Source organism: Caretta caretta, chromosome 28 (genome assembly GCF_965140235.1).
Source record: "Caretta caretta isolate rCarCar2 chromosome 28, rCarCar1.hap1, whole genome shotgun sequence".
Taxonomy (NCBI): domain Eukaryota; kingdom Metazoa; phylum Chordata; order Testudines; family Cheloniidae; genus Caretta; species Caretta caretta.
In genome coordinates this window covers 5,128,985-5,143,125 of record NC_134233.1, presented here as the reverse complement: position 1 = coordinate 5,143,125, position 14,141 = coordinate 5,128,985, and the positions used below count along the sequence as shown (strand labels likewise).

At 45.8% G+C, this 14,141-nt stretch overlaps 1 protein-coding gene across 1 annotated transcript; it reads left to right on the top strand.

Moving 5' to 3' along the window:
- The first annotated feature begins 5,891 nt into the window (after nucleotides 1-5,891).
- LOC142070226 (maestro heat-like repeat-containing protein family member 2B) lies at nucleotides 5,892-7,640 on the top strand. The gene is made up of 3 exons (XM_075123773.1): nucleotides 5,892-5,960; nucleotides 6,827-6,980; nucleotides 7,519-7,640. The coding sequence occupies exons 1-3, from the start codon at nucleotides 5,946-5,948 to the stop codon at nucleotides 7,638-7,640; spliced, it is 291 nt and encodes a 96-aa protein (XP_074979874.1). The 5' UTR covers nucleotides 5,892-5,945.
- The last annotated feature ends 6,501 nt before the right edge of the window (nucleotides 7,641-14,141 follow it).

The window sequence follows — 14,141 nt, the reverse complement described above, 5'->3', positions numbered from 1 at the left end:
AGTTGATTTTTGAGCCCAAAGAATTTCAAATGAGGCTGGATCTGGAATGGGAAATTCTAGAGTGTAATCCAACCCCAAATGGAACTCCAAACCTTCTGGGGCTTCTTTGTCACTAGGTCCTTTCCTTTCATTTTCAGCCCTCGCCATAAAAATCTTCCTTGTCTGGATTTACATGAGGCTGTAAAGAGCTCTTTCTGACCACAAAGACTTCTCCATGAGATACAGACACCAAACCTTGTCTTGTCTCTTTTCCTTTTTGGGTTTCTCAGAGCAAGTTTTCTTTTGAGTGGCAAATAGAAAAAAAAATCCTTTAGACGTCCCCCAGTGATGCATTAGCACCATTAGCATGCTGGGTTTCTGGTTAAGTTTTGTGTTGTTCCCAGGGGTAATACAGAGGGATTTATAACGAGAGCTGGTTGAACAATAGTAAGGCCATTTCACAAAACAAGTGGGATTTTTTTGTTTTCTTGATTTTTCAACATACAAATGAAAAGTGAAAACAAAAAAATATTTTGCTTTTCAAAATCAAAAATGACCATTATTCAATTCTTTGTTTTCCCCATTTCCTTCCCTTTATCCCTCATCCCCATGCTTCTTTCCCCCTCTTCCACTTTGTGATTGAAAAGCGGGGGGGGGGGAAGGGGGGAATGGGAAGGAGACAAACAGCAAAGCAACTGGAAAAAAAAAACAGCTTCAGTTTCAAAAAACTAAACATTTTCTATTTGGGTTGGGGTTATTTTGTTTTGGGGGTTTTTTTGTGTGTGTGTTTAAAAAAAAAAAAAAAAGAACCCTGAAAAATTTGAAAATGTCCCATGAAAATAAAAAGGCCATTTTTAATTGAACAAAAGTTGCAAATGAAATGGTTTGACCAGCTCTGCTTATAATGAATAATTTATCATTAATTTTTTCCCCAGCTGATATATTTGGAGGGGGAAGAGAGGACTGTGACAATACATCTGAAAGCCATCCTCTACCTGAAGCAGCATGTGCTCCCACCGTGCATGGTCCAGGGAATTCTCTGTGTTTCCTATAAAGCAGGAGGCAAAACAATAATGTCACCTAGATTCGCAAGAAGAGTCATCCCAGGTATCTCCTTTGCAATCAGTCCTTCTAAAACTCCTGGTCTGCCAAGCTGTAACATACCTGGGCTTTCAAGGCGAAATGGAACTGTACCTATTGGGTTCTGGGAGAGTCACCCCGCTCCTGTCCTGAGGGGCTTAAAACAGCCCTGGGCGAGGGCTGTAGGAGGGAAAGAGATGAGAGGTTTTTCGCAGGAGTGGGTGGGTGAGATTCTGTGGTCTGCGTTGTACAGGAGGTCAGAGTAGATGATTATAATGGTCCCTTCTGACCTTGATATCTATGAATCTATGAAAGGGATTAACAAGAGCTGGGCTGACTGGAAAGCAGCCACAGATGTAGCCAGGGTAATCAGGGCCCAGCTGGCCCTTATAAGAGGGCCGTGGGCCAGTAGGAGAAGGTCTTTCTCTCTAGTTTTGAAGGGAGTAGGGCCTGCCTGCAGAAAGGGTACTGGGAATGAGGCTGGGCTGGGCTGGGCTGGGCTGGGGAAAGGCCAGAGGAGCAGGGAAGCTCTAGGGTGGCAACTCCCCAGGCTATCGGGCCTGGTCCAAGGCCCATAGGGGTACTGGGTTGCAGGGAAAGGCAGCAGACCCAAACCCCCTTGTCTGAGGTGACTGGCTCTTACACTGCAATCTGCCCCAAGGTGCAGGGGCCCAGACTGAGGCAAGGTGGGGATTAGAGGGTTGGGCGTTCCCCAGAGAAGGGAGACCCATAGAGACTGAGGGGGTACTGCCAGGGCACAGCACCCTGGGTAAAAAGGGCACCGGGGTCTGAGAGGGACACGGGCCTGCAGAGGGTGCTCTGTGCTGGAAAGAGCTAATTCCCAGATGGCCAGCAGGAGGCGCTGCAGGGGTGAGTCGTTGCGCCGTCACAGGGACCTGCACCAACGTTCTTTGTTGGACCAACAGAAAATGTCCTGTTTCAGAGTAGCAGCCGTGTCAGCCTGTATCCACAAAAAGAAAAGGAGGACTTGTGGCACCTTAGAGACTAAGAAATTTATTGGCACGTAAGCTTTCGTGAGCTACAGCTCACTTCGTCAGATGTTACGTACCCTGCTGGCATTTTTATTCAGGGTCCGTCAACCCACCAGGAGTGAGATGCCTGAGGCCCTTGCAATGGTCGAGAATTGATTAGGTCAGATATACTCAGATTATCCTAGCAGGTGATCAGTGCCCCATCCTCCCACTCAAAGGTCCCTGCCAATCCGACCAGGGGGAAATTCCTTCCCAACCACAACTCTGGAGATCAGTTGGACCCTGAGCATGTGAGCAGGACAGCTAAGGAAACAGATTCTCTGAACCATCTTAGAGCACTGGTCCACCCTACCAGGTGTCCCATCTCCTGCTATGGTCAATCCCTGATGCTTCAGATGAAGGTTGGAGGGACTCACCCCACCCCACCCCACTCACAGCGTACACCTCACCAATTGTGCATGGGGGTGGGGGGGGGGGGAAATTCCTTTATGACCTCTACAGGCAACTGTACAGGGGGGAGGGATAGCTCAGTGGTTTGAACATTGGCCTGCTAAACCCAGGGTTGTGAGTTCAACCCTTGAGGGGGCCATTTAGGGATCTGGGCCAAAAGTTGGGGATTGGTCCTGCTTTGAGCAGGGGGTCGGACTAGATGACCTCCTGAGCTCCCTTCCAACCCTGATATTCTATGAACTGGATGAACTCCGTTCCATGAGTCTTCTCTGCAAGTATTTAAACTACCATAAAAGAAGATTGAAGGCTTTCTTCAGAACAAGGGGCCTAAAGTTAGGCTTCTAAATTCATACTGAGCTCTCCAACAGTGGCCTGATTTTCAAGAGATACCGAGCCCCCAAAGTTTCCAGCATAGCCAATAGGTACATCTGGGTGCTCAGGATTTTTGAAAATGGGGCCCTGACTAAGCAAAACTCTTAAGCATGTGCTTAACTTTAGCTCTATTTCTTGGCTTAGAGTTAAATTATTACTCTGTATGCTATCATAACTCATCAATTGACAGTAAAGAGGGAAAGGAAGATTATTTTATGGGGGGATCTACTTGAAAGGAGCATATTTGCTTCATTATGATTTCCCCCCAAGCACACTGGGTAGTTCAGCAAACAAACCTGGTCATGAGGAGGAAGGAAGAGGATTTCCACGATTCCCAGGTCTACTTCTCACAGTGTTGGGGCTCCTGCAGAATCTTGACTGGATAGTGAATTAAAGAGGCCAGCACCAATTTCTGCTATCCTTTTATTTCATTTCAGGTGTTTATAATGAGGTTGTCTCCCTCCTGGCACATATGGATGATCAAGATAAGGGCAAAATTGCCCTCAGGATTGCCTTTATAGCCGAGACCAAGCTGGCTATCGTTCTGACAGTTCTGCTCGAGAAACTGCAAAAGGATGAGGTAGGGCAGTTTCATGAAATACATCCGCTTTCCAGGTGTCCACAGCAAATTCTGCCTGACTTCATGGGGGTACAGGGGACTGCATGGGGATAATTCAGTGTAGAACTTGGCCTGGCGCACCATCAGGAGAATCAGTATTCGCCCTTCTGTCCTCAGGCATAAACTCATCATGCAAAATGCTGTTCTTACAGATCAGGATGATATAATGCTCTATAAAGAGAGCATTGTCCTTTTACACACAGTGGAGTACATGGGCTGTAGACAGTAAAAGTACACCATCGGACTAGCAGTAATCTCTTCTAATAATACTTTGCCCTTCTTTCGCATCTTCATCCAAAAATCTCAAAGCACTTCCCTAATACTAATGAATTAAGACTCACAGCACCCTTGTGAGAATGGGAAGCATTATCCTCATTTACGGATGACTTGTGTCACAGGGAATTAAGTAACTTGCTCAACACCACTTAGCAAGTTAGTCAAAGAATGTGAATAAAACCCAAGTGAACTGACTCCCTGCTCTAAATCCTAGCCAACACTCCTTTATTATGATGACATATTATTGAGATTATAGCATTGAAGGGACCCTTATCTATATATTTTCTACGGGGGGAATTCTGCAAGAAAAAAATAAAAATGATGCGTACAATATTTTAGAAGTTCTGCAAAATTCTGCATATTTTGTTTGTCAAAATAATACAATATAATTACACCCGTTAAAATTATTTTTGGTTATTTATTTCAAAATACCTGTCAGCAAGTATGTCTGTATGAATACAGACAACAAAAAGGATTCAGGAAATGTTTTTTGACAAACTGATTCCTACGTAAAAGAATAAATGGACACAAATCAGATGTCAAGAATTATAACATTCATAAACCAGTCGGAGAACACTTCAATCTCTCTGGTCACGCAATCACAGACATGAAGGTCGCTATCTTAAAACAAAAAAACTTCAAATCCAGACTCCAGCGAGAAACTGGTGAATTGGAATTCATTTGCAAATTGGATACTATTAATTTAGGCTTAAATAGAGACTGGGAGTGGCTAAGTCATTATGCAAGGTAGCCTGTTTCCTCTTGTTTTTTCCTACCCCCCCCCCCCAGATGTTCTGGTTTAACTTGGATTTAAACTTGGAGAGTGGCCAGTTTAGATGAGCTATTACCAGCAGGAGAGTGAGTTTGTGTGTGTATGGGGGTGGGGGGGATGTGAGAAAACCTGGATCTATGCAGGAAATAGCCCGACTTGATTATGTAAAGAGTTGTCACTTTGGATGGGCTAGCACCAGCAGGAGAGTGAATTTGTGTGCGGGGGTGGAGGGTGAGAAAACCTGGATTTGTGCTGGAAATGGCCCACCTGTTGATCACTTTAGATAAGCTATTACCAGCAGGACAGTGGGGTGGGAGGAGGTATTGTTTCATATTCTCTGTGTGTATATAAAGTCTGCTGCAGTTTCCACGGTATAACATCTGATGAAGTGAGCTGTAGCTCACGAAAACTCATGCTCAAATAAATTGGTTAGTCTCTAAGGTGCCACAAGTACTCCTTTTCTTTTTGCGAATACAGACTAACACGGCTGTTCCTCTGAAACCTGATTCCTTACTATGCATGTTAATACAGAACTCAGAGTAATAATTCATTTAAACTCAATACAGAACCATATTTCTTGCACCCCTTAGGCGCAGTGCAAAGGCTTGGTAGAGTCAGGGGTAATGGAGGAGCTGAGGGAGAGGGAAGTAAATTGCTGGGAAGGAGCCTGGGTGTGAACTTGGAGCGTTGCTGGGTATGGGTGGGAAAAGTATGGAAGAGTTTTTTTTGGGAGGGGCGGGGAGGAATTGTTAAGCAGCTCCCCCCATGCAGACCCTGTCTGACCCCTAACCTCTCCCATTCAGTAAGGCACATCTGCCCCTGTCTCCATGTGTTCCTGCACACCCGTGGGTCCTGGCACCCCCTGTCCACATGTGTCCCTCCACCCCCACTCAAAAACCCACTCCCGTGTAGATCTAATGGCTGAGCTCATTGCCTCTGGGAGCGGTTGAGGACTTACTGCAGGAGTTGGGTATTTTATATTCCACATTTACAAATTCTGCCTGGAGTGGCTAGAGCAAGGGCAAGGTGCTCATTTTTATTGTTTGTTCTGAATAAATGAAACTAGAGAAGGGGGCAGTGAAGGGCGCTTCCTCTGGCTCTTTTCTCTCCAGGAAGATTAAACGATGTCAGTTGCTCGGCTGCTTCTGAAGCGCTGCTCAATGCGGTGCTTGTGGAGTGCCGGGCACGTTTTACACCAATTAAGCCACCAATTAGGGCAGGGGCTTCTTAGCCACATTACTGTCTGGTTGGCAAGAAAGTGTTTTCCCAATTCTTCTCTTTTATGTTTTGTCCCCAGCAAAACAGAGTAGACATTTACTGTGTCCTGGAGAAAGTCTTACAGCAGGACACCCAGGGCCTGGAGAGAAGGCTTCTGAAGAAAATAACAACACTAGCCTCAAACCACATGAGAGAGACTCAGGTAAGTTAGTTCTCCCGAGATACCAATCAAAGGATCCAAAGCTTTAACTCATTCAAACTCTCTTTTGGGGGGATAAACTATATACTGAAATGAAAATGTATTCTTCTGTTAGAGGCCCACACCTTCCTCCAGACCAAAGCCCAGGTCCTAGACAGCACTTGTGCACATGCATAAGATGGGACAACTCACATGCTGAAAGTTACACATGTGCTGGAGTGCTTTGCAGGATCAGGACCTGAGACACATGATCTCAGACCCAGAGACAGGCCTATGGTGTCTTAAGGAGCAAGTCTTTCCCGAAGTCTACTCAGGATTTCATTATTGATACTGATTTTATGGGGAAGGCGCTCTGATACTGTCGCGATAAGTGGCAGTATAAAGCCCCAAGACAGACAGAATCTGAGCTATCTCCAAAAGAAGCAGCATTGGATTTAGAATATAGTTTGCCAGCAGGAAAACCCATGGAAACATCCCTCTCTTGTTCCAAAGGAAGTCAGCCTCCTTTTGGGGGACAGTTTATTCCAGGAAAGCTCTCGGAATATCTTGAAGCTGCCCAGTCTGTGTCTCACTTACCGCCTCAGGGAAGGGCAGGGAAAATATCATGTGACTATGGTGACCAGTCACCCACCACAAGTAGCTAACAGTGAATAGGCTAACGAAGCAGCTTGCAAGCAACTCGAAGGCTGAAAACTGTTTAGCCAAGTGACTCAAGGAATATTTATGACGAATGACTCTACCCTCAGAAAGTTGGGTTGGTTCCTTCACAACTTGTGCACAGAAATAAGGACTTGACTCATGTAAACAACTCTGGCTAGTGCAACCGGCTTCAGTCACCTCAGTCTCTCTCTTTTGGTTTTTGTTTGTAGGAAGCAAGAAATGAACTAAAAGTGGCAGCTAGCAACACCTTAGTGACTCTGGCACGCTGCTATTTCAGCGATGTCATGGTAGAGCTGATGTATCATCTGGAGCTGCCTGAGGAGTTTATTTTCATTACGTTGGGCAACCTGTCATCCGCCTATGGTATGGTCACTTCCCTCTTTTCTTTCAAAGTGATTGTTTTTCATTTAAGGACAGGGGATTATCTCTCTACCTAAAAATGTTACCGCTAAACAGAGCTCTGTTTGAGTGTGTGTGTAGAAACACAAGATTAACTGCTGTTGCTAGTTCTGGCCTCCAGATCATGAGCGATCCAGCTGGAGGTGCAAGCTCTAACTTATGCCCCTGAGTGAAATACCTGAAGGATGGGAATGAGTGGAAGATCAGGTCCAGTGGAGCTCTTCTCCACCCCACTTCCCATCCCGCCCCAGTGCTCTCTCCCCTTACTCTGGGAGTGAGTTGGGCATTGGGCACAGCTGTACACTTGTGGAGGATTCCCCTCTTCAGGGTGACTCCCCCACTGGCTTTCAATGGCTGCTTTAAAGCCATTCTGCTCTGCTTACGCAGCGCCAATGGCCTCGGAACCCATAGCATCCTGCCCCACAGTGTTTCTAAGTGTGTTGTAAGAAGGCAGAGAGCAGCTGATTGTCTGTCTTCCTTCTCTTCTGGCCTTTCTCTGCAGCACTTAAGTGTATCCCTTTTGTGGGAATGATCCTGAACGTCATGATCTCCATGTTGGAGTTAGTCGAGGACAGCAGGATGAGACAAGCCTTTTGTGGTGGTAAGTGCCAGCACTTCCTGTAGGTGCCCCAAATGGATCATAGAATAGAATATCAGGGTTGGAAGGGACCCCAGAAGGTCATCTAGTCCAACCCCCTGCTCGAAGCAGGACTAATTCCCAGTTAAATCGTCCCAGCCAGGATATTTAGGGGGTCTTGGTACAGATTTAAGTGACTGACCAAGTCTGCAAACAGGCCCTGAACTGTGCTCCCTTCCCTGGATTGCACCAGGTGCTGCGTTCCTTGGCTCCCGTGGCACTCAGTGAAGTTGAGAATGCTCCTTACTTTGCAGGAGGTGCTGAGCATTTGTAAGTTCAGGCCCTTTGTGACTCACGCATATCGTTTAAAATAAACAGACACAAAGGCTGAAGCTGCCCCTCTGCCAGGAGGCTCCTGGGGGAGGAGGTGAAGGGAGCAGATTTCATTACTGTACATTTAAAAATCCCCTGTTTCCCACTCCTCCACCCATTCTCTCTCCTTAGTTTCTTCATCATCATCATCATCTCCTTTCACCCTCTTTCTCTGTCTTCTCTTCTTCTCCACTTCTCTCTTCCTTTGCTTTTCAGGGGATGCTCAGTAAGGGGTTAATCCTGTGCCCTTGAGGGAAATGGGAATTTTGCCATCCACTTCATAGAGAACAGGATTGGGCCCTAATTCGTCTTAGCAAGGACACTAGATACACCTACTTTTAGGGCAAAGTGCTCCCCAGTACCTTCAAATCCCACTAAAGCCAATGGCAGTTAGGGGCACTGAACATCTTTCAGAGAAACTGTAACTCAAGATGAAATCATACAGTGTTCGGGTTGAATAAACAACAACTGCAGAGGACGCGAGTCTTCAAATGATGGTCACTGAAAAAAGATGGAGAGATGTACAAAGAAAAAAGCCTTTTAAGAAACAAGAAATGGAATGGGGGAAAGAGAAATAGCTCCAAATTGATATGGGATTTCAGCATCTAGTCCTGATAGGAGCTGCCATGGAATTGGAGTAAACGATAGGCCTGGGTGTCTTCTCTGAGAAAGCAACTTCTCCTCATTATTACTATGTCCTTTTCACATTGCCTGTCTTCTCTCCTTCCGTGCAGTTCTGGAAAAATGCTCAAGGGCAGTGAATGGATCTTTTATGAACTGGGAAAAGTGCTCATTCCCCAGAATGGGTGAATCACAATTCTGCAATCAAATTCTTCCCTTATATTGTCATGTGACCAGCAACTGGCTGACCTGTGAGGAGCTGGAGGTGAGAATTGCTGACTTTCTAAACCTTTAGCAGAAATTGTGATGTTATATTCTGTGTGTCTGGCACTCTTTGTGATGATGGCATTTAATGGTAGGTCCTTTTGGATGGAATAGAGTGTCATGTAAAACATTGAAAACCCATACGTTTATAATGTCACCACATCATGGAAATTCGGTCTGTAACTAGTGTACATGCATTCTAGTTTTGTGCACCTAATGTGCAGATGAACCCGGGATAGTGGGCTAAATTAATTCCTGGTCTAAGTCCATTCAGCCCCAGTGGAGTTACAGCAGGGATGAGTTGGCCTAGAATGCATATTAATCTGGGGAAATATTTTACCTGCTCTAGTTGTGAGGTGCATTAGAACATAATCCTGACACCAACCCTACGAGTCCTGGTTCTTTACCAGGAAATATTGGGATAGGACCGTTCCGACAGTGGAACAAGGGAAATTGCACTCATTAGAAGTAGAAAAGGTGTGTCTTTTGGAAGATATTGAATGAATTCATAGGAACATAAATTCTGTGTCTCATCTATGCAGCTCAAGCAGGCCATCATCAAAGCCCTTGGTCCTATGATGGGCATCCTACTACACAAAAAGGAGCCACAAAATCCGATATTTAAGGAGATCTCATGGCTCCTTGAGCAATATAAGGAGGAAATTGATGTTTTTCATGTCACCAAGGTGAGGTACCACTCATTAAGGTAACTGTCTCTGTGTGTGCATGTGTGAACTGCAGGAGGAATTTGCTACCAGTGGGGTTTCCTGGTCTAGATAGTGACTTGTTAGATAATAAATATGCACACAAGTTCTGGCTTTATACACATGGTGACCCAGGCAACAAGATTTGTAGGTAACTGCCCCTGATGAAAAGCATCCTCTGTTTCCTGGGGAGGAGGAGAAGGAGATAAAAAAACAAAACACCTGCACAACAAGATACTCTCTCCTTGTGATTTCCCAAAACATCCTGTCAACTCTGTGTCTCTCTTTTAGATCATAAGCTCCTCAGAGCATGGGCTACCATATGTTGTCTCTGGTCGGTACCAAGTCAACTGTCAACGGTTGAAAATTAATAACAAGGAGGCTTGAGGGTCATTGCTTTGCACTGCATAACTAGATAGATATAAAATCATTGCCTGTCTGTTTCATCTACCGTTTGATGCAGTGCTGTTGTAGCCATGTTGGTCCAAGATATTGGAGCGACAAGGTGGGTGTGATAATCTAATTGAAGATATTGTCTCACTCGCCTTGTCTCTCTATTTCATCCACCCTCAGTACCACATGAGCGAGAAGTAAGGGGCCATATTCTGTCTTCAGTGGGGCTACACAGTTGTAAATGAAGTCATGAGACAGCTGTAACTTCTTGGTAGTGATATTTACTCACCGTCTATGTTGGTTGAAGCTTTCTAGTACAGAGTATGTGGTCACTTTGGGGGTTGAAATACCCATGATTTGGAGGGAACCAATGTATCATGGACTTGTTTGATAGCATCAGGGCAACTGTGTAAACATAGTAAAGTATGTAGATGGCATCCGAGACATTCTGGAAGCTTCAAGCAGCAACGGAGAAAAGTGTGTTAGATGCAGGAAGGAATTAGATTTTCACCATTTTTTAATCAATAACCTGGCAGAGGACATAAAATCATCATCGATAAAGTTGGCAGATGAGATAAAAATGGGGGAGTGGTAAATAATGGAGAGGACAGCTCACGGATTCAGAGTGATCTAGATCACTTAGCAAACGGGGCGCAAAGAAACAATATGCCTTTAAATATGGCTGAATGTAAATGTATGCGTCTAGGCACAAGGGATTTAGGCCAGACATACATGATGGGGGATGCTGTCCTGGGAAGCAGTGACTCTGAAAAAGATTTTGGGGGTCATGGGGCATAATCAGCTGAACATGAACTCATGCTGTGGCCAAAAAAGCTAAAGCTGGGATGCATCAAAAGGGGAATCTCAAGGAGGAGCACAGTGGTTATTTTACCTCTAAATCTGGCACTTGTCTGACGACTGTTGGAATCCTGTGTCCAGTTCTAGTGCCCACAATTCAAAAAGGGTGTTGCTAAATTGACAGAAGAGCCACAGTGAGGAAAGGATTAGAAAATATGCCTTACAGAGGGAGAATCAAGGAAGCCAATCTATTTAGTTTAATACACAGAAAGTAAAAGGGTGTGTGATGGGGTTTACCTACCCCGCATTGGTTCAGCAGGGGTTAATCATGCTTTGTGGGCCGAGGAGGTCATGCCCCCTCATCTCTGCTCGGCATGCTTCAGCTGGACCCAGGATACAAAAGAGAGCCGCTCAGCTCAGGCTGGGATGGCTGCCAAAGGGAGCAGAGGCGCATTGCAGGCTCCTGCAGAGAGACTGCCAGTGCTCCAGGATTCAGAGGCCAGCCGGACTATGGCTGCAGCTGACCCCCAGCCACCCAATGCCAGAGATGGAGGAGAGACCCCAGAATCCCTGAGACTCCCAGCTGCGGAAGAACGGGTGGGAAGCAGCCTAGGTGGACGAAGCATTGATCCACTTGAGGTAGCAGGCTTGACTCAGCATGCTTTGGAAGGATCCCCGCTGAGTTGGTGGCAGATACCCCTGCGCCCTGGGCTGGGACCCTGTGGAATAGGTAGGACCCAGTGGAGAAGGGCTCACCACTAGGCAACACTACCCTACCGCAAAAGGTGGTTCTATCGACTCTGGCCACTAGGCCGCATTGCCCTGCAGCCAAGGGTGGGTCTCCTGACTTTGGCCACTAGGCCGCACTGCCATCCCGAGAAGGGCAGCCCAAGTGACTCAGGCTGTTGGGCCGCGGTCCCTCACCCAAGGGCTGCTGCACTGATCCTGACCATTAGGCGATGCTGCCCTAGGAACCCGGACTGCTGTGGTGGCTAGGGAGACTAGGCCAGTTGGGCCGCTCCAGATCTACTTCAATTCCTCCTCAACCTGATACCACCCTGACGGGGTGGACCTATCCTGTGACAGGGTGACTTAATTACAGTCTATAATATCTTACATGAGGGACTCCTATTATCTAATGGGCTCTTCCATCTAGCAGAGAAAGGTGTCACTTGATCCAATGGCTAGAAACTGAAGCTAGACACTTTCAGACTGGAAATACGGCGTACATTTTTAATGGTGAGATAATTAACCATTAGAGCCATTTACCAAGGGCCGAGGCGGATTCTGACGATTTTTCAATCAGGATTGGTATGTTTTTCTAAAAGCTCTGCTCTGGGAATTATTCTGGGCAAGGTCTATGGCCTCTGTCATACCGACCGGAGGTCAGACTAGATGATGGCAAGAATCCGGTCTGGCCTTGGAATCTAGGAATCCCCTGAATCTGCTTCAGTCACTACATATGGCTCCTTTGTGTGCCCACCATCTGACTTTCGCCCTCTGTTGCAGAGTCTGAGCCAGCTCTTGGAGGTCTCTGTTGAATATAAGATCCCTCTACCGAAAGGGAAGTTTCAAGCCATCTGCAGTGCTCTGCACAACCAGGTGAGGGGTGGTTTTGCTTGGATCCCTTCAGCTTAGGCACAGCAGATCTGAAGCATATTAACACTAAAAAATCAATGGAATGATCATGAAGAGCCTGGGGACCTCCTCATGCCTTACTGATTTCTGCATGCTCAAGAGTAAGCAGGGAGCGGTCTCATTTTCTTAGCTACTATCCAGCTCAGTTTGTAAAGCGATTTCACCATAAACCGATTACCAGGGGGAGTCAGAGTTGTAAAGTAAAAACTGTGGCTGTGTCTTGATTAGGTCAGCTCTGCTGCTCAAAACACTTTAGCTTCTCTTATCTAATGTATTGGTCATTGTCTTGGAGTCTTGCTGTGCATGCAGGACCATCTCCCTGGGGTTCAGACCTCTAGTTGGACAAGCAGGAAGTGGAAGCTTAGAAATGAATTGAACATTTTTCTTTTCCCTTGCTTCTGATTCGTTTTTCTTTCACCATTTCCCTTCTTCCCACAGATCTGTTCTCCAGCTAAGCAGCTCAGCATCGAAAACCACAAAGAGCTGTTCCATTGTGTACTTCTGCTAGGTAAGGGGAAGAGACTCTGAGTTACACAGTGGTTTCTTTGTAACTTCCTTACCTTTGTGAGGTACGGTAAGAAGAAGAGTTCTGCAGACAGTGAGGATGTGATTTCTTCCCTTGCAGCCCGTTCTTCTCCTGATGATCTGCTGGCATTTCTACACGAGCAGCTGGAGATTGAGCATGAGGCCGTTCGTGTGGCGTCTTTAGAGCTCCTGAGAGCTATTGTTGGGGCTGACTGTAAGTAACACAGGAGCAACTGTGCCAGCTGCCCTCTTGGCCGACATGCTGAGGGTTGAGTTGAGGACATCCAGAGCTAAAAGCTTGAGCTACTCGAGATTGAGCTAAAGAACCAAGGCTGTGTAGGCACGGCAGGGCTGCAGCAGACTCATCACCTCTGCAACTGGGGCACAGAGGCTCTAGAACACACAGTCACCAGTGGTTTGGAGATCCCCTAAGGGACCAAATGCTGCCCTAAGTTACTCCCATATGGCCCCACAGAAACCAACAGGTTCAACTAAGTGCTGAATGTAGCCCAAGATATTTGTCAAGGTCTTTTTCAACTTCAAATACAGAAGTTAACTTGGGGCTAATGCATGTTAACAATAATCAGATAAAAATAGAATAATACTCCTGACTCGAGAATCCTAAGTATTATACACTCTAGACTAGATTCTGAGTCCTGTTATGCCGGTGTAAACACAGATTAGCTTCAGTCACCTAAGTCTATCAAACTCCTTTATAATATTTCCATCATGGTAGTAGGATGGCACTATTTAGAGACATGGAATTACTTTAGATTTACACTGGTGCAACTGAGACCAGAATCTGGTCCTAAGTCTTCCCCACTGATTCTGTAGAGGAGAGAAGCTTGATACTATTCTTAACTAGGGCCCTTTGAAATCCAGGATTAATTCCAATGTGGAAAGTGAGTGTGTGTGGAACAAAGAAGCACTGTACACCTCTCCTTATTTTTCAGTGCCTGAGACAAGAGTTAAAAAGCTTCTGATTGTGAAGGCAGTGAAATCTACTCTCAGTGATCAGAATGCTACGGTAAGATTGTGTGTGGAACAGTGAACTATTTCAACTTTTTCAGTGTTATGGGATGAATGGATATCTGGGTGGAGCTTTCATTCCGATCCAGATGAGAGACTGCAGAATAGAGAAGGCATGTCATTCTCCTGCCGGTGTTAAATGTATCCATGTTTCTAATCCAAGGAGACAAAATCAAAAGCATAAGGACTCTCCTATCATATCCT

What these genes read in the sequence shown, in the direction of transcription:
- LOC142070226 (XM_075123773.1), top strand. An exon ending in CAACCTGTCATCCGCCTATG is followed by an intron (nt 6,981 to 7,518) that starts GTATGGTCACTT and finishes CTTTCTCTGCAG; the next exon opens with CACTTAAGTGTATCCCTTTT.